The sequence below is a fragment of the Zeus faber genome, assembly GCF_960531495.2.
Source record: "Zeus faber genome assembly, chromosome: 16".
NCBI classification, from domain to species: Eukaryota; Metazoa; Chordata; class Actinopteri; order Zeiformes; family Zeidae; genus Zeus; species Zeus faber.
Genome location: NC_137202.1, coordinates 22,888,623 through 22,914,062, shown reverse-complemented (window position 1 = coordinate 22,914,062; position 25,440 = coordinate 22,888,623). Strand labels below are relative to the sequence as shown.

Sequence of the window (25,440 nt, the reverse complement as noted above, 5' to 3'; positions counted from 1 at the left end):
TAAACATGATGCCAAGGCAGTCTTGACTAAAACCAGCGGCTTGAGAGAGTTTCGTTGAGTGAGCCGGCAAAGCCTTTACCGAAAAACCGCCCTGAGCTACTTGGTTAACTTGGAATGAGAAGAGGAAACAAAACGGTAAGTCAGAATAAACAGGTGCCAGCCGGGGCATGTGAATCTTTAACTCGCGCATTGGAATGCAGATTTCATGTAAGCAGCTTTGATCCTTTTTAAAGAGGCACAGAAAGTACAGCAGTGCCCTCAAAGACGACAAGGACAACAAAAGCTTCTGTACGGTAACGGTGGTTACCAAGGTCACCACGTGCCCTTTTTTTATTTTATTTTTTTTCCAACCGCATGCATCAACGGCATCCTTTTTTCAAAGAAGCACGGGATGAAACTACGTAGACAGCCTTTTTTTTTTTTGTTTAATTTAATTAGGAAACAGAAGAAAATAAACACATCTACAATAAAAACACCCAGTCTTTATTGGTTTTTGTTTGGAGAAAGGGGACGCGCAGCAGAGATCACTCTGATCCACAGAAACCCCCCCACCCCGAAAGGTAAAAAAGACGAGAGATTTACGGGAAAACATTTAAACGGGAGCACAGTGGGGAAGAAGGGTAAAATAGTGGAAAATCCTGGGGACAACGGGAGGGTTGACAGGTACGCTAGCCTTGAGCTGCTGTCGGATGTGCTTAATGATCAAGACCCGTTTTAATAAGGAAAAACGCAACACATACTGCATGAACTACGCAGGAGTAACGCTACACAGTACAAACATATCCCACTGACCAATTCATTAATAAAAACTAAAAAAAAATGTAATGACTTTTAACTGCATAACTGCAAGACAATGTTTAACTTAAAGTGTCTGCAGAATTGAATCATAGGACATTATTGTGAGACAGTCCAAACAAGACCGAAACGTTGCAATGTCATTTTTTAAACAAGTGTTAAGCAGAAAAGGACAAAGATGGTTTTATATTTTTCACACAATAACTAATGTAAGCATTGGTGGTACCTCACACGTAAAACATTTTTTATCAAACTGTAAAAAAATAAAAAATTAAAGATTTAAGCCGCTGTTGTTTCCAATACTCGTCTCTCTACGACAACATCGATCCGTCCGGGACGCGTCACCACGTAACCGGCAGAGCCGGTGGGGAAACCACGCGCTGCGCCGCCCCCGTACGCTGCGCCAACCCGCCTGGTGTACTTCCGGGGGTCGATCTGGGACTTCAGCCGTCAACACTCCTGCGCACAGGATCCCTGACAATATTTCATAGAAAAATAAATAGAAATGTGACACGAAAAGGAAACACGTGACTGCGTTCATCTGGGCTGGAGTTTCTGCTTTCTACACCAATCAGGGGCCTCCTTCTTGGTCTGAAATAGGCAGAAAAACGAGCGGGAAGAGCAGTGGTTATTATCTTTTCACACCACTCAGATCAATCACCGTCAACACCCCGGAAGAAAAGTAATTGAGAACGAGTCCGTTTAAACTATCCTGATGAAGACCCGATCATTAGGTTCGTACCAGCGTTTCCGTCATCCGGAAACCGCCGGCTGTTGAGCGGGAAATCCTGTTGAAGTCCGACATATTTAAATCTCTCAGGTCATAATGTCCGGTGAGAGCAATTCCCTCCCAGCACGATTTCAATTAGTGTTGGGTGGATCATTTCGAGAGAGGAAAAAAAAAAATAATAATAATAATAAAATAAAAGCAGATCCGTTCATTTCCGAGCTCGGCAAGCTGCAACAAAAGAGCCAATCAGTTTGGGCGATCTAAAGCTGACCTTGAGAGCTTCGCCTCTGACCAATCACGCTTGTCGATACAGAACGAAGCCCCGCCCCCTCCCTCGTGGACAGCTTGTGCTTGTAAACACAGCAGACGCTGAGACGCGGCGTCGAGAACTCAGAGGAGAAGCAGAAAGTGTAGTTTGGCGTTTTCTTTGGATAATTAAGTTCCGACCCAAAGCAGACGGTAAATATTCATAGTGTAAAATATGTCTAGGGGAGGTCCTGACGAAGACGTCACTAAAATTTGATTTTAGTGAAACATTAATCAAAGCGGCTGCACTTGTTACTTATTGTTCACGAATGGAAATTATTTGATTTAGAGTCGTAATACTCGTCATTTATATTCATTTATTTTTAAAATGGCATTTACTGACGGGACTCATTTTATTTTGAAAATGTCTTTTTCTATAGAGACTGCTCATCAATTGTTTTTTAGCTCAATAAACACATAATATTTGACCGTAATCCCTTGGAATTTGTCCGGGAAATTGAAATCTTCTCGGACAAGTGGAGCAGCACCAATTTTTTTCCCCACGGAAACTCTGGTTTGTACAGTTGTTCTTCACTTAAAGTGGTATTAATCCATAAAAATGTCCGTGTCCCAGAATCCCATTCGAAACCGCAATGGTTTTCCAGTATCTGCGTTTACTCCTCTTGCCTCGAAGACAATGTCATTATTTTCTCGCAAGTCTTCAGATCTTCAGATTTAAGTAATTTCCCCCTGAGATTATTTAAGTATTTCTGATTCTGATTCTGAGATCGATTGGTCCGTTGTTTCGCGTGAGGTGGTGTGGATCATTTCTGCTGTTCTTTCTTCTGAATAGACCGTTTTCTGACCCCAACTTGACCATAATTGGGATTTTTATTATTTTTTATGAAATAAACTTACGGATTACCACTTTAAAATTCTGTAGCAAGCGATAAAACGTCACGACCGACAGGTCATCAATCAACCAAACGCTGTCTTCGCTTTAGGTTCTGTATTTGACACAGAGTGATTTGGAAGAACGGCGGCGGTGCAGGAACTTGACGACACCGCCCTGCACCACCTTATCGAGAGACTTACAAATGCCATGGGCTTCGGCTGATCTGGCGACTCCAACTCCCCCTTCGCGGTTCGACCGGGTCGCTTCAGTCGACTCGTCCCGCTCCCCGCAGTGTCCGGCTGCAGAGGGGTCACCGCCCCGTCCCGCCCAGACTGCATGCTGATCAGAACCTGCTTCATCATCGCAAGCTCCTAAAACAAACCAAGGGGGATTGGAAAAAAGATGTGTGTGTTTGTGTGGGGGTGGGTGGGTGGTTCTTAAAAAAAAAAAGACACTCTGTTCCTTCTGATTCGTTCGCTGCCGTCTGCTTTTAAATCACGCTTGTATTTAAATTTTTGACTATAAATGTTCTGTACATCCTGCTGTTCCGTAGCAATACGTGTGTCCGGGACCGATGGGCGAAGACCGACAGTTGAATTTGTCCAATATGCTGTTGATGTTGATGTTTATATATCTTTACCTGGCGTAAACAAAAAACAAACAAAAAAAATCCTTGCAGGGATCCATTTGATTCTATTTATCAACCCTGAGGACATGAGCTGTGGCATGTCTCTTATTCTCACACACTCTCACCAGGCATCCCAAACAGCTCGGCTGCAGAGCAGCTGTGTACGACAGGGCGCATAACTCGCACGGCAAACGTTGTGGCTCCGCGCGCGCGCGCACACACACACACACACACACACACACACACACACACACACACACACACACACACACACACACACACACACACACACACACACACACACACACACACACACACACACACACACACACGGTCCTCAGCCGTTACCCGCCGGTGGCCGGCTCGTTCTTACGCATGACAGCTCGGCCCGCGAGGATGAAACGGCCCCTTTTCTTTTTGCGCGAATTCTAGCGAAGGAGAACGTCAAACGCAGTTTCAAAAGCGGACAAAGTCACAGAGGAATGAGCAGACTGCGCGCGGGGGGGGGGGTGCAGCCCAGACTTGAAATAGGAAGCAAGACGCGAGGACGACGACCAAATTTCATATCATCTGTTGCTCGGAGCGATATTTAAGCGAGTTGCTGGACGCGACTAGGGGGTTAGAATTCTAACTGGCGGGCCCCCGTCGAGTCATCGTATTGGGTACCTCTCTGTGGGTTAGGAGTCTCTCCAGATCGGCAGCCATGTTGTTTTTCACCTGCTGCAGGGCCGCCCGTTCTTTCTTCAAACCACTGCGCAAACACACACACACACACACACACACACACGCACGCACGCACACGCACACGCACACGCGTCAGGATAAATAGACTTTGCTGTTGATTTCACATGGAGGTGGGGATTAGTGCGGTGGCAATCAATCAACTGAGGCACCAATAAATCGGTCAATGGTCTTCCACTTTACTGGAGCGGGGGATATAAACTGTGAAAGTAAACGTGTCAAGAAACCGTGTCACGAGTTTGTAAATTAACTGTCTTACAAACCGGTTTGCAGGCCTTCTTGGGCAAACAGCGTGCAAGAACTGACCAGGGCGGCTCAGGACCGGGGCCGTCACGCCTTTCTGTACATTTCATACCACTTTAATACAGTCGTGAAATAAAACAATACTATAATCTAATAATAAATAACAATCTAACCTATCCATTACTGAGGAACCGTTCATTGGCATTGAAGATCGGAACATAAAAATTCCGGCGGACAGTCAATGTGGCTGAACCCAACTTATAGAAACTCACCAATTTCTTACATTGGTTTAAAATTTGCAATAAATTAGAATGGAAAAACTATTGTGGAATTGGATCTGCTCAAATAATTGCAACAGGCTGATTATGTAATAAATGTAGTGGCTCTATTCAGGACTATACAAGTGTACACTACAGAGCCAAAAGTATGTGACACCCCTTCTAATTAATGGGTTTGGCTATTTCGGCCACACCCATGACGAACAGGTGCATAAAATCAAGCGTGCAGCCACGGAACAACGACAGCTCGACCACGACGGGGGCAGGCCGCGGCCTCACAGAACAGGAGCAGAGCGCTGACACGTTTCGCCCGTAAAGCTCGGCCCCCGAGGTTCCAAAAGCGCCTCCGGAAGCGAGCTTCACAAACCGGGTTTTCTCTTTGAGCGAGCGGCTGCACTCGGGCCTAAGATCGCCCCCTCTGCCCTCACAGCAGCGAAGAGGGGGACCGGCTCCCGGTCAATGCCCACGGCTTTGAAGTCAAACGTTCAAGGGGCACATACGGGTGTGGCGCCCGTGTGTCCACATCCTTAAGGCCTAAAAATATTGTTGTTAAATCCATCTACGAGTGGATGATTGTTATTCAACTCTTTGGGAGGGGGGGGAGTGAGGGACAAAAAGGTTTACTTTACTGTCTGAATGTGTGGGGTGTTTCAGCGGAGTTTTGGGCGGGACCAGTGAAGCCTCTTAAATTTACAACACGGTTACTACGCAGCGCAGAGACGAGAGGAGGCCTCATAAATCTCCGTTTAAGAAGCATTTTTAAAAGGGACTTGACATTTCTCAGCGCCCTCTGACCGTCCCCGCTCGCTCTGGGCAAACTATCAGCCGAGGTGCGACGCAAGACGGAACCTGTTCGGCTGCTCCATTTGAAAGTTCCTCAGGGTGAGGGAAAGTGAGGGATAGAGGGGGGGATGCGGGCCGCTGGAGTGTGGGCGTACGAAGAATGTGTACTCTGTAATATGGGGCGATATTAAAGACAGAGACCTGACAAAGCTGGGTAGGGGTTTGGGCAATCCCGTTCATTTCGTGGGACGATTATGGTTCCGATTGGTGTGTGTGTGTGTGTGTGTGTGTGTGTGTGTGCGCGTGCGTGTACCTGACGTCGTCCTCCAGCGAGGCCACGCACTCCTTCAGGGAGCCAATTTGCGCATCTTTCTGCCGCACCGTCTCGATCAGGTAGCTGTAGGGCTGCTGGGTCTGCTGTAGCAGATGGTTGGCTGCCGACAACTGGGGGTGGGATCAAAACGGACAGAGACACAGCGGTCACGCCAACGGCAGTACCCCCGGCACAGGGTCCGGACCCGTGTTCTCGATTCGTCGCCGCTGCCAGCCCCCGGAAGCAGATGATCCCCGGCTCACATTGGACCATTTGTCTCGCTTGGTGGGGGGGGGGGGGGTATTTGAACAGGACTTGAATTGAATTGCTGGGTATTTATAGTTCAGTTCGCTGTTTACGAAAGTAGCGCGGCCAGTCACTCCAGCTCTGCTGCTCACAGAATGTAATACTTGTACAGCTGCCTAACACTGTTGTCATGAACCGGCGAGATCCCATTACTAACCAATGCACGCGGATCACACCGCGGATAAAACGAGTGTCCAATTTGTACATTCCTCAGGTCCTTACCTCTTGATGAGGCGTTGACTCACGTATGAAGGTGGTATTTTCTTTGGTCACGTTGGCTTGAGGCAACACCGTACCGCAGAGGGTTCAATTACATATCCGCATTGTATTTATTCATCTGCATATTTATTTATGTTTGCATAATTATATTGTATTCCACAGTGCTCCGACTCTGTAGCTCCTACAGCTTCCCCCCCATAGCGCTAACCACCCGCTAACTTTTATATCCACTGCCTTGTGACAACATATACAGATCTGTCTTTTGCTTAGTTTTATACACACAATGTTGGTATTTCACAATTTGCATTGGTATTCTAAGCCTGATGCAGAATAATGCATAGATGCACAATGGAGCAGCTATACAAGGGTTTTGGCGTAAAAACATGTAACAGCCGTCCGGTCGAGTATGTGAGTAAACTGGGTGGGGAGGCAGGTAAAATGTTTCATCAGACGCTATGTGGGTGGTAAAAACGCTTTATTTTTTCCTGCGAAATAGCTCAGCCCATTATTTACACAATTCCTTTCATGCACTGAGTCATATGGCCTTTCAGTCAAGAGACAATCAAAACTGGCAGACAGTTGAATGGCTGACTTATTGTTTTTTAGCGGTCCACACCCACCGTCGCTGCTCTGCTAGCTGCTCTAACACTATTGGTCGAGATACCACTGAGGTGTCACTTAAATCCATTTTTAACACAGATTTATTTCAGACTTATAAAATAAATAAAATAAAATAAAAAAGACGCCGTCATGAAACAAAGACAATTTGCCTCACTGCAGAAGACCTGCAACTAAATATAAGCAATGATAACGAAATTTTATTTTGAACCAAAATACTCACCATTACTTATTAAAACAAGAATAAACATTTTATTTACCGTTGCTTATGTAAAATGTAGCCTGTTTCATAATGGAACCCCACTCTCCTGAAAATGCTATGAGTCATTTTATTATTACGCAACGTCAAAACATCAAAAGTACATCCAAACTACTGGCTGATGTCGGAGTGAATTTCCTTGCTAAGCCAGGACCTGCACATAAATCGGGATGCCAGAAAAGAAAGGGGAAGAAAAAGAGGGAGCTGGCGAAGGCCAAATACTAAGACCCAAATACTAAAGCAACTTTTTTTTTCAGTCAGCTCAGAAAGCTGCTCCCAACCCGGCTGAAGGGGCGAATGATAGCCAGGAGGCTAACGTTACAGCTAATTTTACTAGCCAAGAGGTAGCTAGCATCAGTGAAGGAGCCACCAACAACCTGTGAGAAAGAGGATGACGTCGATAATAGCGAGGATGTTCTGCATCTAACCCCGACGCCATGATTTGAACCCACGGCAACTTCTGTGGAGAGCGTTGATAATGATTTGGCTGAGAGAGTGTCACCGGCCACGGGAGCTACCGCGATCTAGGAAAATGTCACGAAAAGATTATCGATGTCGAGAGAGAGAATATTGATAGAGCACTAGCAGGTGTCGACAGCACTACTTCTTTAAAGGCTATGTCAGCTAAAGATTCAAGCCTTTCTCGGACTATATGTCATACTCTCAAGCGCCAAATGGGCGTGAGAAAGTGAGAAGAGACCGGCTGTTGTTAAGGGAATGTATTGAGTCACTGCACTGTGTTCCGCGCTTTCTCTTTTGTGTTTGTGACATCGAGACGTGACGTACCAGGAAAAAACATAATTTCTCTTGGCAATGGGAAAGGTGTCAAGCGCCCATTTTTAGCAGGTTGACAAAACCCGGGTCAACCTGCTAATTTTGGTGCGAAAACGACACAACACTGCTACTGGAGGTGGCAGAATCTGAAGCATTCCCTGATACCACAAATACACGTTAGGCACACCTAACATGTATTTCTCTTATTTTGTGTGTCGGATTATTTTTTAATTATTTCTAGGGCTGAAGTTTCGACGAGACGGGGGTGGAGGCTACACGGGCGCACGGAGGAACGTGCCCCGTCCCGCCTAATAAAACACCTAAAAACTGTTAACAAGTCAGAAAACATGTTTTTTAGAAAATATATAAAGTGCCACGTTCACAGGATCATCAACACCCACGGTCTTGCTCAACAGGATTTACGACATGAGGCTTAAGAGGATTTATGGTGACATTTGCATTGCACCGAGGATATTTTGCACTTTATCAGTAACTGCACCGAGAGGAGAGAGATCCTAAAGTAAACTGAAAAGAATAAAGAATTGCTCGGGCTCCACAGTGAGTCGGGAGAGGCTCAGTAACCCGGCAATACTTGACTTTGAGTGTTAACTGGCCGAACAGCTTGACTTTAAATACGTGATGAAGGCTTTTGCATCCAGAAAGACGAGGAAGACAGAGATGAGAGGCAAAAGATAAAGCCATGAGGTTAGAAATAATTTCTAACCTCATGGCTTCATCTTTGCTTTTGCACTTACATATTTCTTGGTATAAACGTACACGGCGGTATGGCAGCCAAGCCTGAAACACACTTCTCCATAGATGTGAGTGAATGCTTCTGTGGGCTAAAAGGGTCCAAATAAATGTAGCAGACCCTTACTCACTGTGGTTCCACGTGTCGACTAAACCCTGAGAAGTGGAACAAGGTGGGATTTCAGGTGAATGCATAAAGGAAGTGCAAGGAATTAGCAAACAAAGGGGCTAATGAGGAAGGACATTTAGAGGAGCTATAAGCAAAGAAGGGTTACATTAAGAAACTGCATAACGCATCTTTCATTTCATCATGACAACATTTCTTCCATTACATTTTTGGTCCATTTTTGCTACGTCCACCTCTAATATTGTTTAGCTCCCCCTCGTGTCGCTACAACAGCCCTGACCCGTGGAGGCATGGACTGCACAAGACCCCTGAAGGTGTCCTGTGGTATCTGGCACCAAGACGTTAGCGGCAGATCCTTTAAGTCCTGGAAGTTGTGAGGTGGGGCCCCCATGGGTCAGGCTTGTTGTTCCAGCACATCCCACACGGTCCGATTCCGATTCTACGATTCCACGATGTAGAAGAAAACGTGATTCATCAGACCAGGCCACCTTCTTCCATTGCTCCATGGTGCAGTTCTGACGCTCACGTATCCACTGTAGGTGCTATGTGTTGGACAGGGGTCAGCACGGACACTCTGACCGGTCTGCGGCTCCACAGCCCCATACGCAGCAAGCTGTGACGCACTGTGTGTTCTGACACCTTTCTATCATAGCAGTATTAACTTTTTTCACTGAGTGGTGCTACAGTAGCTCTTCTGTGGGATCGGACCAGACGGGCTACACTTCACTTCCCACTCGCATCAATGAGCCTTGGGCCCCATGACCCTGTTACCAGTTCACCGGTTGTCCTTCCTTGGACCACCTTTGGTAGCTACTAACCACTGTATAGGGAACACCCCACAAGATCTGTTGTTTTGGAGATGCTCTGACCCAGTCGTCCAGCCACCACATTTCTCCTGCTTCCAACACATCGACTTCAAGAACTGACTGTTCACTTGCTGCCTAATATATCCCACCTCTTGACAGGAGCCATTGGAACGAGATGATCAAGGTTATCCACTTCAACTGTCAGTGGTTTTAATGCCGCTGTTCCTTCTGTGTCAAGATTGAGGGCGCAGGGGTGGGGCTGACATTGAGATTTTGGATCCCATCTTTTGGCATGAGAGTGCATTCATGTCGGTGCCTACCTCCTCGGATATCTGCCCGGTCTGCGTGCTGTGTCTTTCCAGCTCCCTCCTCAGCGCCGTGTTCTGCTTCTCCAGCTGCAGAACCCGGCGCGCAAGGTGAACGCTGGGGGGGGGGGGCGCATTAGGAAAATAAAACAAAACAAAAATCCTTGGCATTAAAAGAAAAATGAATGAATAGATTGCGCAAACAAACAACAAACAACCACATCAGTTCAACAAGCGTGTCCATCTGTGCCCTACCTCTGCTTCAGTCTCCTCTTGGCCGTCGTGGGGACGTTTGCTCCGTAGCCGTAAGAGAACAGGACTCTCTCGGCCTCCTCCTCGTTCTCGACTGGCAACGCAAATACAAACATCAGGGTTTCATGAGGCAAATACTTTCTGTACGGTCGGTATAGTTGTCATCAGCCGGACTGACCGTACTCCATCGCCCTCATCAGCAAAGCCTTCGACAGGAACAAGTAACAGGGGTCAAAGGTTGTTTTTCTATTTGTTTTATTGGCGTGCTTGTCCTTAACTTGCTTTTGTCCTCGTTTTGCCAGCCTTTCGGGTCATTTTTGTTTTTAAATTTTTATCAAGATTTTAATATCCAAAAAAACGAGTAATTACTAGGTAATTATGTGGTAATTATTGACATGAAAAGGCAATTATCTGTAGTTACTGAAGCACCACCAAGCCAAGTACTGTATCTACCTGTATCCATTACCATGAAATAACCAAGTAGTTACTAGTACCAATAACATCATTAAAACACTTACAGGTGCGTTACGACAGACCATTGGCATTTAAAGAAAGCTTAGCAGCCCGGGGGAAAAGTGAATAATACAATAAAATGCAATAAAAAGTGAAGCAAAAATGTTATTTCATAAAAACTGCAAAAAATACACAAATAGCCAAAAGATACAAAAAAGGGGGAGACACACACACACACACACACACACACACACACACACACACACACACACACACACACACACACACACACACACACACACACACACAATTAGTGGACAATGTGGACACACAATGCAATTACTGTTATGTTATATACTGTTATTACTTTTCCCCCCCACACAAATAATCACCTCTTAATGACATATTATATATTATATATTTCCTCTACGGTTGTCCACGAGCCAGTACCGGTTTGTTATGTTTTCAGGGGTGTATATTTTTAGCTTCTATGCCACAGTTGGTGTGAGCCATTTAAAGGCTGATCAATCGGTGGGGGAAAAAACCCCCTACTGAAACCGGTGACTTCCCCCTCTATCTTATGACATCTCCATGCCGCGCGTATAGTTTCAGGGCCCTGTCGGTTCCTCACTCTCGGCCGCTTGCACGGTGACGTCGTCCAGCTCCTGCTCCAGCCGCTCGTAAGCCTCCAGCCTGGCCGCCCGCTCGGCATTCTGGGTCTCCAGTTCAGCCACGCGCTTCTCCGAGGACGCCTGCAGCCCGTAGAACTCCTGGGTCAGGACCTGGCGGGCGGGAGGATAAAAACAAAAAAGTAAAATTAATACAAAATAAATAAAAAGGTCCCTGGTCGGTTTCCATCCATGTGTTTGTTATAAAAGTCCTGACGTTGTTAATTAAAAGATGAATTACATGAACAAATAAACATGAAATAGCATGAACAAATAAACATCACAATAAAAATTCTGGCGTACCGGAACATCAAAAAATAAAAATAAAACACATTTCCTACCGCTGAGCTAGCTCTTATCAGCTGTTGTTTTGCTTGTCGGCTGTCGTTGCCTAGCGACCGTTACCAAGTCTCTTAAAAACAATAACTGCCCTCTACTTAAAACAATCAGTGTTAATTTTTTATGCTGAAAAATAGCGGGTCAATTAAAAAGCTGTGAAATCGTATTGCAATATACCTGAGAAATGGAGTAGATAGAAATTACCTTTTAAATCAAGTCAAATTTATTAAAGTCATTACCATTAATGGAAAAACCTAAGCATTACTTACCAAGAACTTCATTTATTGATTTATTAAGTTACTCTTTATTCTCACGGGTATCAAGAGATTTAACTTGAAGATTGTATATTATTTTACTCTGTAATTAGAATTCTATAACCAATTTATATCAGTATTATTTACTCAAATTACTGGTTATTCTTTTTTTTTTTTTTTTTTATCTAATATTTGATGTGCTTGATAATGTGCTCAAACGTGCTTGAATTCATTCAATATCTCAATAGAAACTTACTTATTTCTCATCTTAGTTTCAGCCTTCTGGTTTCATTAGTTATTGTTACATCATCGTCTGACCAGCGATGGACACTTATCACCTGGTCCCCGGGCGCGTCCACGAATGCTGCCCACTGCTCCTGGCTGTGCCCCCAGAGGAAGGACAAGCCAGGATGGGTCAAAAGCAGAGGAGCCATTTCACCGGCCACCATCAAAGCATGTGCATGTGTGTGTGTGTGTGTGTGCAAGCATGTGTTGTAGTGTGGTGTGTTGCGTGATAAATAAAGACTGTTTCTTCTTTTCTTCTTCTTGTATACGACCAAATTTCTCTGGTAAATTGTATTTTTGGGTCACTTATTTTTTATTGTTCTCCGGTTATTTTTCACTTTATATTATGTTGTTTATCATTAGGTACAGATTTCATTGAATATTTCCACATTCTATCTTCACTTTATATGTTTTATTCCATTGCTTTGTTATTTTCGCCTATTTTTTGACGTAAGCCGTTGCCGACAGCCCGACACTACAATTTCCCTCTTGAAGTATCGATCCATCAATCTATCTGAGATCTTATTTTAGGGAGGAAACTACAATGGCGAGATTGATCGTGCCATGGGTGAGCGAAACTAGTCCTTTTTGATGGCTAAACCACACTCCCAACTCTGGTTGTGTCCCTACTGAAATCACGATTGCATTTTGATGGTTAAAAAACATCGGCATTTTAAAAGTTATTCATGAATCACATTGCGCCAGACGCTTGGCGATCGCACTGAATATCAATCCTTGGACGCCGCCGTTTACTATGCTGTCCACCGACGCCTTTCAATTAGCGGGGCCTTCGCGGAATAACAACCGCGCTGCGGCCGACCGGGGGAAGCCGGGGATGTTGCTTTAATATGCTGCCCGACCCTCAAGAGGTCGTGACCTTCGTTTTCATATATTTGCATCGTTGGGCAGCAATGCAAATGGCAGGTAACTCCACTGATTAGCGTCAAATCAGACCGGGCCGATGAATCCATCTGATCGCCCGACGTCACGCAGTGGCTACCCAGTTACCCGAGACACTTAATAGAGAAATCCTCGTCTGGACTCTGCCACGGGGATTTTAAAACCTACATCTGCATCTGCATCTACGGTGACACTCGAGGCCGTAATACCTCCAGTTTCTTCCGCTGCTTCTCGCACTCCACCTGGCACTGGGCCAAGGCCTTGGCCGTCTCCTCCTGGACCAACTGAGCGCGCTCCGCCTCGTAGGAGTGCAGCTTGGCCCGGTTGCACAGCTCCGCCGCCCGGCTGTCCGTGCCGAGCTGGAGCTGACGATGCCTGGAAGACGCACAAAGCCAAAAAATGTCATTTACGACAGGGGCAATGTGTGAAAGCTCAAACGTGAGGCACCTTTCATATTCTTCAATCGGACGCCGCTAAGCTCTATTTGGCGCTATTAGGTTTCGGGGATTTGAAAGACGGCAGAGGAAATCAAATAAACAAATAAATAAATAAATAAATAAAAGAACATCACATCACATCAATTTCAAAATTTGATTGAGAAAGCTTTTGATGACAGGTCAACTCGAGCACTGTGTGGCGGTTTATTGCTTTAGGGCTTGCTTCCGCCATAAAAGGCTTTTATTACAGAACTCTTGTGCAATTCTGTGTGCCTTTGCTTGCGCAATCAATAGTACGGTGTTCCACATAATTCCGACGAAGAGTTCAACCATCAAACCTTGAACAGGGAGTCCAAGTGGGTGTATAACTCAAGAAATTGTTTTCATAAATAAAAAACATTCGACCCGCCCTCCCCTCCAGCTGAGGGGGGGGGTTGGGGTTAAAATATAGAAATATTTCATAATGTATTGTCGCTGAACATGCTGTGGCAATTCAGAGCACAACCCCATGCCTGGCAAGCGCGCGCGCACACACACACACACACACACACACACACACACACACACACACACACACACACACACACGCACACACGCACACACGCACACACGCACACACGCACACACACACACACACACACACTTAATTGGGCCAAAGCAGCAGTTGGACAGTATTAATAACTATTGCAGCTGACCTTAAAGGATTTCATCATACATACAGTACAAATTGGAGGACTATTTTGAACCCTTATTCCCTAAAGCCGCCGTGTGATTTTATGTGATTTTTTAAAAATGTTCTAATGGTAATTGTCGCAGAGGAGTCATCGAGAAGAGTTTCATGTCAGGATGGCACTTTACGTAGTGGTTTGCCAACATTCCGAAAAAGGATGCCAGAGATTGGGGTTTGGCATGTCCGTTTCATTCTTTGCCCCGAAAATAGAGGCATGCAACGGGGGTGAGGGGTTAAAGGCTCTTAGCGAGCATCTGTCGTTGCTGGCCTGCGATGTGGCGCGGAGAGGGAATGTGATCAGTGACAGACCAACAGCTGGTGGTTTGGAGCAGGAGGAATGGCCGGCATTTAAAGTCACGTCTACAAACCACGGTGGCAGCAACTCCGCTGCCGCCGCCGCTGCCGTTTGTCAGCGTGTGCCTTCGTGTGTTTTTGAATGTGCATGTTACTCCATAGAAACGGCCTCCCCCACAATCAGGCAGAAACGCAGCGAGTGCGTCACGCTCACCGTAAAGACAGCTGTGGTGGTTTACCATGTTTCACAGCATTTCAACTCAGGCAACATCATTTGCAAACCCAAGCCTTTCCACAGGGGGCAGTGGCTCAGGAGGCAGAGCGGGTCGTCGCGAAATCGGAAGATTGCCTGTTCGATCCCTGGATCCTCCTGGTAGTGTGCTGATGTGTCCTTTAGCGAGACACTTAACCCCCTAACTGCTCCCCGGGCGTCGCTCTATGGCAGCCCACTGCTCCTAGATACGTCAGTTACTAGGAGGGTAAAATGCAGAGAAATGCATTTTGTTGCCTCAGTACATGTACTCTGTGCAATGAGAATTAGTTGAATCGAATAACTCTAAACTTAGCCTTAAATAAATACATAATGAATGCATACATTTTAACTTGCGTGCTACATTACATTCTGCCATATTACAGCTCTCAAGGCAGACTGCCATGCCGCTAGCAAACTTTAACATAACAATCTTAAATGATTGCAAAATTATTCAAATCCAACACAGGATTTAGATTTATTTTTATTATATTATTTTTATTTATTTATTTATTTTAACCAGATTTCTTGATGGCCTGACCTTAAAATACACTGAGAAAAACAGAAATTACAGTTTCACTGTAACATGAGTTATACATGACTGTTGTATTGGGAGGGAATAAATTACCGGATTTCACTAATAACGTTATTGACACTTCTCTAAAAATGGCACGGCATCCACTGAGCAGGAGGTAAAAGCAGAAATGACTGTTCTGCAACAATGGGGGAGAAAAAAAAAAAAAAAAAAAAAAAGAAAAGATTTTGAACTCATCATCGAAATGTTATTCCATCATTTGAATTGAAATTTTGTGGACCTCCAAGATTCTTTTGAACATTCTTAATTCCTAGATTTTCACCGTATTTCGCAAGTATCTGTTCCCTGCGTGGAGGTGGGCTGGCCAGCCAGCGCAGAGGCTTCAGCCCATCGTAAACTGACCCCTCGACCCTCTGCGACCTCTGACCCCCGAGTGGCCCTTTGATTCCTATGACACAGCACAGCGCTCATGGGAGTGTTGGTGACTGCGAGTAAACCGCAGCCGCCCAAGCCCCACCCAGCCCCCGACTCGCAACGATTACAGGATTTCACTTACTCACACACATGCATACGCTTACTTCCAAGTAAACAACTGTACTCAGTGTCCATCGGTTTGCAATGACATTAAGCTCTGTTCTGAAGGCAGATACTACCTAATGATACAAGTTCCATTATTGCATTAAAAAATTAAATCGAATTTACATTTAAAGGTAAATGTTAAAGTGTTTTAAAAGTTGAATTGAACAAATACAAGTATATAAACATTAATGTTTATATTATATTAATTCATTGAATGGTGAATAATCATTAGTCTGAATGATAATAATCATTATAAATATATTGTATACATAATTTGTGTTTGGAGGGATATTGTTTCACCATTCTTTCTTTTGCCTGATATGATGTCCCTTGTTTTCACCTTGCAAAAACAAATGTCATCCATAATTCAGGGTTCATTCTGGCATTACAAAATGAAATTTTCAAGTACTTTTTTTAAGCACTATTTTAATTTTCAAGGACGCAAAAGAAATAAAATCAATTTTCAATGTGATCGTTACTAATTAAATCAATACCATCTTCGTCTCATTGTCTATCATTTATATTGGTATATCTATTTATATCATATAAATGTCTCTTATTAATCTCATTGTCATCTACTATTATTTTTCTTTTTCAAGCCATGCTGGATTAAATTTACATTTCCCTGACATAACTTTGAATAACAAAACCAGGGGGACTAACACAGGTTTTCAATGATCGCTTTTTCTTTTAATGACTTTTCAAGCACTTCTCAAGGCATCCCGGTACTTAATTCAAGAACTTCAAGAACCTGGTGAAGATCCTGATCATTTTGCTGTTTGTATTCATTGATTGAGGGCTGAGCAGTAATACCCGCAGTGAACGTAGCTTGGGCTAGATAGGGACAGACGCACGGTGAGCTCCGGCCCACTAAGCCCTCCGGTGAAAAGAAAAGTAGCCGAGCTGGCCGGACAGTTTAATGGCGACCCCGAGGCAGAGCCACCAGGAATTCCTGGTATACAGGTTGGACAGCCAGACATCTGCTCCGAGGAGAGAGAGAGGCTGGTTTTTGCTTGTAGGCTACAGCGCATTGTTTATCCTTTTTGATGAGCCCGTTTCTCTCGCAAGACACCGACATTAACTGTTCGCGCCGTCGAGCTCACCAGGGGTCGCTCCGGTATGAAAGCCTTTGCGTTAAAGTCCGATTCACACCTGAAACCGCAAACCCCAAGTCCGTTCATTCCTATGGAGAATGCAATTAGCGTACGTGACGTCTGTCGAGTTTTTTCTTTTTATAGGAACCGGGCTTAAAAGTCAGTACATAAATCACAACATTTCAAAATAATGACGTTACTCACGTAAACATTGGATGTCACCATATTCACTCTCAATAAATCTATTTTTATGTAAGCGAATCGTGTGTTTTGTTTTTTTTTTCCCTGCACTTTGTGAAGCACCACATAAAGGACATTTTTTAACCCTCATTTAGGAATATGGTAAATGTCCATCTGAGCAAAGTCCTCGCTGCTGTTCTGAAAAAACAAGTTCTCCCGTTTTCTCAGACATATTATTGACATTTTGTAATGCGACTCTCAGACCCTCTTTATTTCATTGTAAATCCACACTGTATATTTACTGAGGTGTACGTTACTTATTTTTATTCAGCATGTATATATTTTGTTAACTTAGTGAATATATCCTTCATTTCCTGCACTTAATTCACATTCCCCACTGGACAGCTAAAATGCCCTAATTACTCCTGAGGGATGAATCAAGTACTATCTATCTATCTATCTATCAATCAATCAAGAAAAGTCTAAGTGACCTTGGAATAAAATGAAAAGACTATCAATACAAAATATAACATTGAATTACTCTCTTTTGGTTACGCTTGCACTGCTGCTTACTGTTAATCCCATGTTAAAAGACAAATGTAATTCAAAAGAAACCACCTTTACGGTTATGTAAATAAAATAAAAATAAATAAATAAATAATAATAATGCTAAAATGGGTCTTTGGCGGCTGTTAATATACCTGGCCGACCTGCCCAAGTAAAGTCTATGTGTGGGAAACACTGCATTTCAGTGGCGTGCTGTGACTAGCCCCCCCAAGCCCCTTCTACTGCGACCCCCCCCCCGGCAATCCGATTGCCTATCGGCGATCTCGAGTTTCCGCAATTGGACGATATTAAAATAGAAGCGACCCAACCCTACTTTGTTACCAGTACTCATCAGTGCTAGTTACTATGTATTATTACTGTGCATTATTTACTATATAACATACATGATTATAATGCACGTATATCTTTATTGCATTTTTCTTAGCGCAAGCTGAGAAACTCACTGTTCCAACAGTTGGTCGTATCTGGACTGAGCGTCTCTCTCGGCCACCGCTGCCCGCTCCTTTTCCAGCACCGCGTTGTCTCTGGCCTCACGCAGGTTCCTGACACGCACACGCACACACACACGCACACACACACACACACACACACACACACACACACACACACACACACACACACACACACACAACTGTACCTCATTGTTGATGATATAAAAAAAAACAAAACAAAGACTCCAAACACTTCTCTTGCAGCAGCAGTAAAGCAACAGCAAAAATAAACAGACCTTCAACCACAGTGGTATTGGTACTGTGGAGCGTGTCGGCCCCCGAGTGGGCCGTGGTGGAAGTGCAAGGGGATGTGAGAAAATGTTTTTGTTTAATGTATGCCTTCAATAAAGCACTAATTACAAGCACTCATTTTACGTGACTGATTCAATTTCATGAAATATGATTATTTAAAATTTCTAAATCGAATAGGATAAAAGTTTTAATCATAAGGATTAGTGAAATTGTAATTATTCATCAGTCATTATTTATTTTCATTATTATTTATCATCAGTGGTGCACCTTTCTGCCCTTGTTAGCCTGTGTGAATAGGCAATAAAAGCCACAAATGAATGCGAGCGCTGATTCCACTCGACTAAATATTTAAGATTTTAAATGATGTAAGTTTGCATGTGATTTTTATCAAAAAAAAGTTGTTTTTTTTATACCACCGCTCTAGCATCCACCGTCTGCTATGAATAACCTTGACGATTTTGGCATTTGGCATTTTGACATAAGGACTTATATTATGTTTGGTTTTTGAAGATATGAGGTTTGTAAGATGTGCCTATTTTTGTTATAAGCTACCTGCACAGCATAAAATCATGTAGTTTTGGTAAGATCTTTTGTAAGAGGCCAGAGAACTAAATTACATTTAGAAAAGGTCGTAAACAATGGAATTCACTAACATAATGCCTGCTTGTGTCTATGATTTGCCAAATTTGGCCAACTATGACTAGGCTTATTGCCAACATTTTATTTCCAGTTTGAGGCTTATATTTAACGTCCGGTTTATTGTACATTGCCATTTCTATCTCAAGTTCATCTCTCTGCTTCACTATTATTTATAGGACCCTATATTTCATTTTTGGACGTGACTTTCTTATTTTTGATTGATTTTCTGTTATTCCTCATTAGGTTTAGTGTCTATTGGCAGATTTTCTTTATTTAATACAGTTAACTGTTGGTTTTATTGTATATTGCCATATTTTTATAATATGGCTTTATTAGTATTTTACCTACGTTGCTGATACCCTCCGGGGATGATTAAAGTACCTATCTACTTATATCCATCCATCCATCTCTATCAACAGCTACTTCGCACCCTGATCCGAGCGCTGTGGCGTTTGGGAAATCTTCGTGTGTACCTGTTCTCCCTCTCGTACATCTCCCTGGAGGCGCGCTGCAGGTTGTCTATCTCCTGACTGGTCTTCAGCCTGATGTTCTCCAGCTCTTCTCGCAGCTTGTTTTCGTACTCCATCTTGTAGTGGTCCCTGTGCGTCCGGAGAGTGCAACGCAAAAATAGGAACAAATGGATAAAGCTGTATATCGTGGTTAGAATCATTTTGTTTTTCTTTCCCTTAAATAATCGGTTATGACACAGTTTATTGATTTCTCCATGAAACCTTATATCATGCGTTACATATATATTATGCTTTGACACTGCTGCAGTTATATAGGTGTTCTATTAAAAAGAAAAAGATTAAAATAAAGATTTTGAATAAAGGATTTGCCGACAAGGGCTCGGTATTGTCTCGGTGACACTCAAGAAATTAATGACTTGGAAATCCCTTTTATTCCATATGGAATGCCGCAGCATTTTGGTCAATGTGAAATTCAGTACTCAGCCCTATGTTTGCAAGGCCTTAACGCTGACCTGGAAGCCACGTATTTTTCGTAGGCCTCCTCCCGGGCCTTCTTGGTGTCTTCTAGTTGTATCTGAAACAAGCATACCGACATGAAAGTGAAGGCACGTCGATGGCAGCCATTTGGGTTGTGTGTGTGTGTGTGTGTGTGTGTGGGGGGGGGGTTGAGCTTTGTAAATTGCATGGACCTGCAGCCTTTCCAGACGGTCTTTATCATGCTCACTACGAACGCTGAGCTCCACATTCTGCTTGTGCAGGTACTCCTTGTCCTTCTTCAGCAGGGTGACTGACTGCTGCAACGTCACCACCTACAGGACAACATGAGAACTGCACTTCACACGTTTTCAACCAGAGTTCCTCAACCTTTTTATTACTGTGGCCCAGTACACATATTTTTTAGACAGTTTGGGCCCGGTATGGGGAAATTGGGAGAGGGGGCTACATAGCTATTGTTATTTTGATTTTCACTTATAGGTATGTAGAAATTTTATTTTGAAAGGAGCAGAACTACTGTTCATTTCTTGGCGGTGACTTACTGTTTTCATATTAAGCAGGTTTTTCTTTTTAAGGGCATAATGGTTTTACAAAAGAGAATTTCAACATTCATTAAAAGGGGAAAATAATTAATGTTGTTAATAATGTAAGTTAATATTAAATTAGGTTAAATGAAATATTAAAAAGTGGGAAAAACGTGGACCTGGCAACTCGCACCTGCCATGGGTAAAGTTCATACAAAGGTTGCTCACTGTGGTGTTTAGTCTCGTAGTGCCCCGGGGTGTCCCGTTGTGGATTTTCCATAATGCAACGGAAGAAACTTTCAGTTTTGTTTTGGCTGTGATTTATAGTGGTTCTTTGTCATTTAGTATTTATATTGGATTGTGTTATGTTATCGTCATACATTATGTCTGTGAGTTGTCTATTGTTGTCCTGCAGCTATTTGAAATGCTATTTTCCTGACATTTTCACTTCTTAAACGTAATTATTTCCTTTTGTGGCGACACGAAAACAAAGGGAAACCATTCGTGAAAGCTATGTCTTAAAATGTTATTGGGTAGAATAAAACGTAGACAAAGGAATATTTTGCATTGGCATCCTTGTGTTATTATGGGTCTTACAGAACATATACAGTATAGTGCAGAGTTCTTTCTGGCATTAAGAAATGAAATTGAAGGACATTCAAGTATTTTTATTTTATTTCTATTTTTTTTTTTTAAACACAATTTCTTTTCATTTTCAAGGACTTCACACAAGACAAATTATTGATCGTTTTATTAATATTAAATGTACATTTCCCTGGCATAATCTATGTCACAGAGGGCGATGGGAATCATAAAGCTGTGAGTTAATATTAAACAAAGACAGGGATTATCAGAACATTTGAGAGGTCAGCATGCCGAAGAATCCCTGGGCTTTACCTCTTTTGTGAGACCGTCCCTCTCTCTGGCGTGTGACGTGTGATTGAAGTCCAGGCTCTCCAGTCGCCGGCGCAGTTCCTTGGTCTCCGTCTCCAAGCTGTCACGCTCCCTGGACGTGCACACGGGCGGTATGAGAAATAACCAAAGCCAAAACGTGCCTCACGCTGCTCAAACGGAATTCAAATTCCGTAAAAAAAATAAAAAAAACACGCTCACCGTTTGAGGGTAGGGTAGTTGTCTCGTCGGAAATCTCCCGCCTGGATCAGCTGTTTGGTGTCAGCGAGTTCGAGAGTCAACCTCTGGCTCCTCAGCTCCAGCTCCGTACGCACCCTCCGCTCCTCCTCATAGCTCTGCAGCGCACACACACACACACACACACACACACACACACACACACACACACACACACACGCACACACACGCACACACACGCACACACACGCACACACACGCACACACACACGCACACATACGCACGCACCCACGCACAGTTTAAAGCTGGTCAAATATCTCACAGAGCTGAAATGTTACCCTCTTTTGAAGAAAAACACAGATATGACCGGTAACTGTCTTTTTCCAACAATATTTCGCAAGATGGTTTGGAGAGATATTGTATAAATTATCTTAACAGCCTGGTTGCAGCTAGACAGGATTTATTAGAATGGTAACTGTATGGATATTTTAAGGATACGTTTCACAATAGCTGCTCACATATTCATGATGTTTATGGTAAATTATAGTACAATATCAACGTAATCTGTAATATTTTGTGAGACAAAGCCATCTCAAATATTGCAGTGCCTCGTGGTGAGATTTTAAGATCCTTAGGGGCCCCAGACAGTTGCCTTTAATCCCTGTGTGTGCGCGTGCGTGTGTGTGTGTGTATGTGTGCGTGCGTGCGTGTGTGTGTGTATGACCTCCATCAGGGCCTTATTCTGGGTCCGGTGTGTCTCCAGCTCCTCAGTGAGGCTACTTCTCTTGGCATTGAGCTCCGTCAGCTGGGACCGAAGAGGAGTAACTTCTTCATAGAACCGTATCTTAGCAACACACACATAGATACACGCAGTTAGAGCCATTCTTTCAATCCCAATTTTAAGCTGGGATCAACAAAGAGCTATGCGAAAGACACTTCACCCGCCCACAGGGTTATGGCAGGAAATAATTTGGATAAATAGTAAATGCATAAAAGCCAAATTGCCTCCATCGGTTCCTCTACTTACTGCCACGTATTCAGTGATGGAGAGCTTGTCCTCGGGAACTTGTTGCAGCTCCTGGTACTTGTCCCTGGTGATGTCCAGCTCCCGGAGGGCTCGCCGCAGCTCCCCGGCTTTCTGGCACAGCTGGAAGTTGGTCCCCTCCAGCTGTTGCTGCCTCAGCAGCACGGCTTCCATCTCTTTCTTCCGCAGGGCCCGCTGCTCCCTGGAAGCCCAGCCACAGTCGGGATCATCTCTGAGATCCAGCTTCAAGGTCACGCGGGGCAGCGGCCCGACTTGAAGAGGCCGTTACTCTCCCCTAATCTTTACCAATTCTCGAGGGATCATTTAATGCACATCTGAAATACTGCACGACTGCAGACATAGCATGGATCCTGCGTCCCTCACCTGTCCTCGTCCTGCGCGCGTTTCAGCTGGTTCTCCAACCGCAGGCCCAGCAACTGTTTTTGATGCAGGGCAGTGTTGAGCCTCTCCTCCAACTCATCGATCTGAAATCGACAGACCCGGCAGAGAATGCCTTAAACATGCAACATGCGTGAATGGTTTGATCTATTTGGGTCAATGTGTGGGAAACCGGTGGCTCTCAACGTTGGGTTGGAGACCGCTCATGGGGGGCTTCAAGGCGGTTCAAGAGGAACTGGCAACCAAGCTCCCATTATACAGGGAAGTGCAACCCATCTCACATGGTACCGGTCCCTCCCCGCAGACTATACCTCGGTCCTATAGTCCACCTTCATGTTGTCTATGACCAGGTTCTTCTGGGACAGCTCGATCTTCAGGAGCTGCAGGTTGTTGAGCAGCTCCTTCCTCTCGATCTGCTGGCGGGTCACCTTCTGGGAGCCGCTCCCCGGCTCGTCGGACGAGGAACCGACCTCCTCGGTGGGCACCGTGGTCTCCAGGCTGAGCTCCTCGGAGTCCAGGGAGCTGGAGAAGTTCGCCCGGGGCTTCCTCGGCGGCTGCCTCTGAGGCATGGTCCCGTCTGCGGCGCTCGACGCTAGTGGTCGAAAAGCAGTGTTGCAGCGGGGGCAAAACAGCCGTTAACGGGTGAGCCTCGGCGTTGAACCCGTCGACATGCAAGGCGAACCGCCGTGTCCGGCAAGCGAGGCAGGTGGAACCGAGCGCTGCGCCGCGCACCGACCGCTCGTTCCGCCGTCGCGGGGCTCGGCGCGTAAACACTGTGGCGTCACTGGGCGACCGGAACCGGAACCGGTGTTGTGCCAAAAAGCGACCGTCCGCCAAAAAGCGACGATCGCGTCGACTTTGTCAGCGGAAGCTTGTGGACGCCTCACAGCGGCTTGGTTTCACTCTCAGGGCGCTGTGTTTTAACAGTGATCGGCCACCCAGTCCTCCCTACCTGTTGGAATACACTTAGAGGGACGGTACAACTCATAAAAGGCGGTTTTGTGCTTCTCAAACCACAAAATGCTCCACAAAAAAAAAAATCTTTTTGGTGGAGGATCACTTTTTGGCACGACACCGGATGGATAGGTTTGAAAAGATGGGCGGGCTGTCCGGTTACAAACAAACAAACAAACAAACAAACAAAACAAATAAACAAGACTAGAGATACAAGCAGAAAACAAAAGGTATTACCAGAAGAAAAATAAAATACTATAAAGAATAGACCACTATATGTGTCTATTCTTTTTTATTAATTCTTTACGGTAATTCCAATATTGTGTGTGTGTGTGTGTGTGTGTGTGTGTGTGTGTGTGTGTGTGTGTGTGTGTGTGTGTGTGTGTGTGTGTATATATGTGTATATATATACACACATATATATATATATATAAATACAAATACACAATATATTTGTATTATCGTTTGTGTAATACCGCTCCCTCCGCAAGGAGCCGTTATGATTTTACTGTACATTCCATTTGGATTTCCTCTTCTGTTTTGGATCCATGGCCAAAAAAAATATGAATAAAATGGCTGCAGGGTTTAAAATACGTATTTTAAAAGTCTGAGGGGAGGGGGATGTGCTTTGCGCACACCTATGAACTGAAGGTCTAAATCGTAAGCACACAAAGACGCATATACACATCAGGTCAAGTTTTTGTTTTTTTCCTTCGTTAACGATCGACAGAAGTGGTGAACTGCCAAATGTTTTCATTCAGAAAGTGAATACATTTACATTATTTCATCGAGTCAATACGTTTACATTATTCAATTGAGTCAATACATTCACATTATTTCATTGCGTCAATATGTTTAGATAATTTCATTGAGTCAATATGTTCACATTATTTGAGTCGATATGTTTTCATTATTTCATTGAGTCAATACATTTGCATGTTTTAATTGAGTGAATATCTTAACATTATTCAATTGAGTCAATACGTTTACATTATTTAATTGAGTGAATACCTTTACATTGTTTTTATTGAGTCAATACATTTACATTATTTCATTGAGTCAATACCTTTACATTATTTCATTGAGTCAATACCTTACATAGTTTTTATTGAGTCAATACATTTACATTATTTGATTGAGTCAATGCATTTACATTATTTCATTGAGTCAATACATTTACATTATTTTGTTGAGTCAACACATTTACATATTTTCGAAATAATCCGTTAAGAGTACACAGTAAGATTCATTATAATTGTATAACAAATCATGAGAAGATAAAACTGCTTGAATGAGTTTATTCACAAAGGCAACTAAAACCAACCAACAGAGGGCTTTGGAAAATCATTATTTGCTGATGGTGAAGCTGAAGTTCTATGGAAATCTCTGTAGATCTGAGCTTTAACAGTCTTATTAGGCTATAGGCTAATTAATTTTAACACTTAATGTCCAAATGCTGTATGGAAGTA

The 25,440-nt window shown here is 43.8% G+C and overlaps 1 protein-coding gene across 1 annotated transcript; it reads right to left on the bottom strand.

Annotated features, from left to right (window-relative positions):
• Positions 1-305: 305 nt before the first annotated feature.
• On the bottom strand, positions 306-23,586 carry pibf1 (progesterone immunomodulatory binding factor 1; the record flags this gene model as incomplete). Its single annotated transcript, XM_080016438.1, has 18 exons — positions 306-1,386; positions 2,867-3,037; positions 3,961-4,045; positions 5,653-5,783; positions 9,832-9,934; positions 10,072-10,162; positions 11,153-11,303; positions 13,177-13,342; positions 18,077-18,175; positions 19,489-19,614; positions 19,998-20,059; positions 20,175-20,294; positions 21,402-21,510; positions 21,618-21,751; positions 22,319-22,438; positions 22,622-22,820; positions 23,003-23,103; positions 23,329-23,586. 18 exons carry the CDS (start codon positions 23,584-23,586, stop codon positions 1,333-1,335), a joined length of 2,280 nt encoding a protein of 759 aa, XP_079872564.1. The 3' UTR covers positions 306-1,332.
• Positions 23,587-25,440: the final 1,854 nt, after the last annotated feature.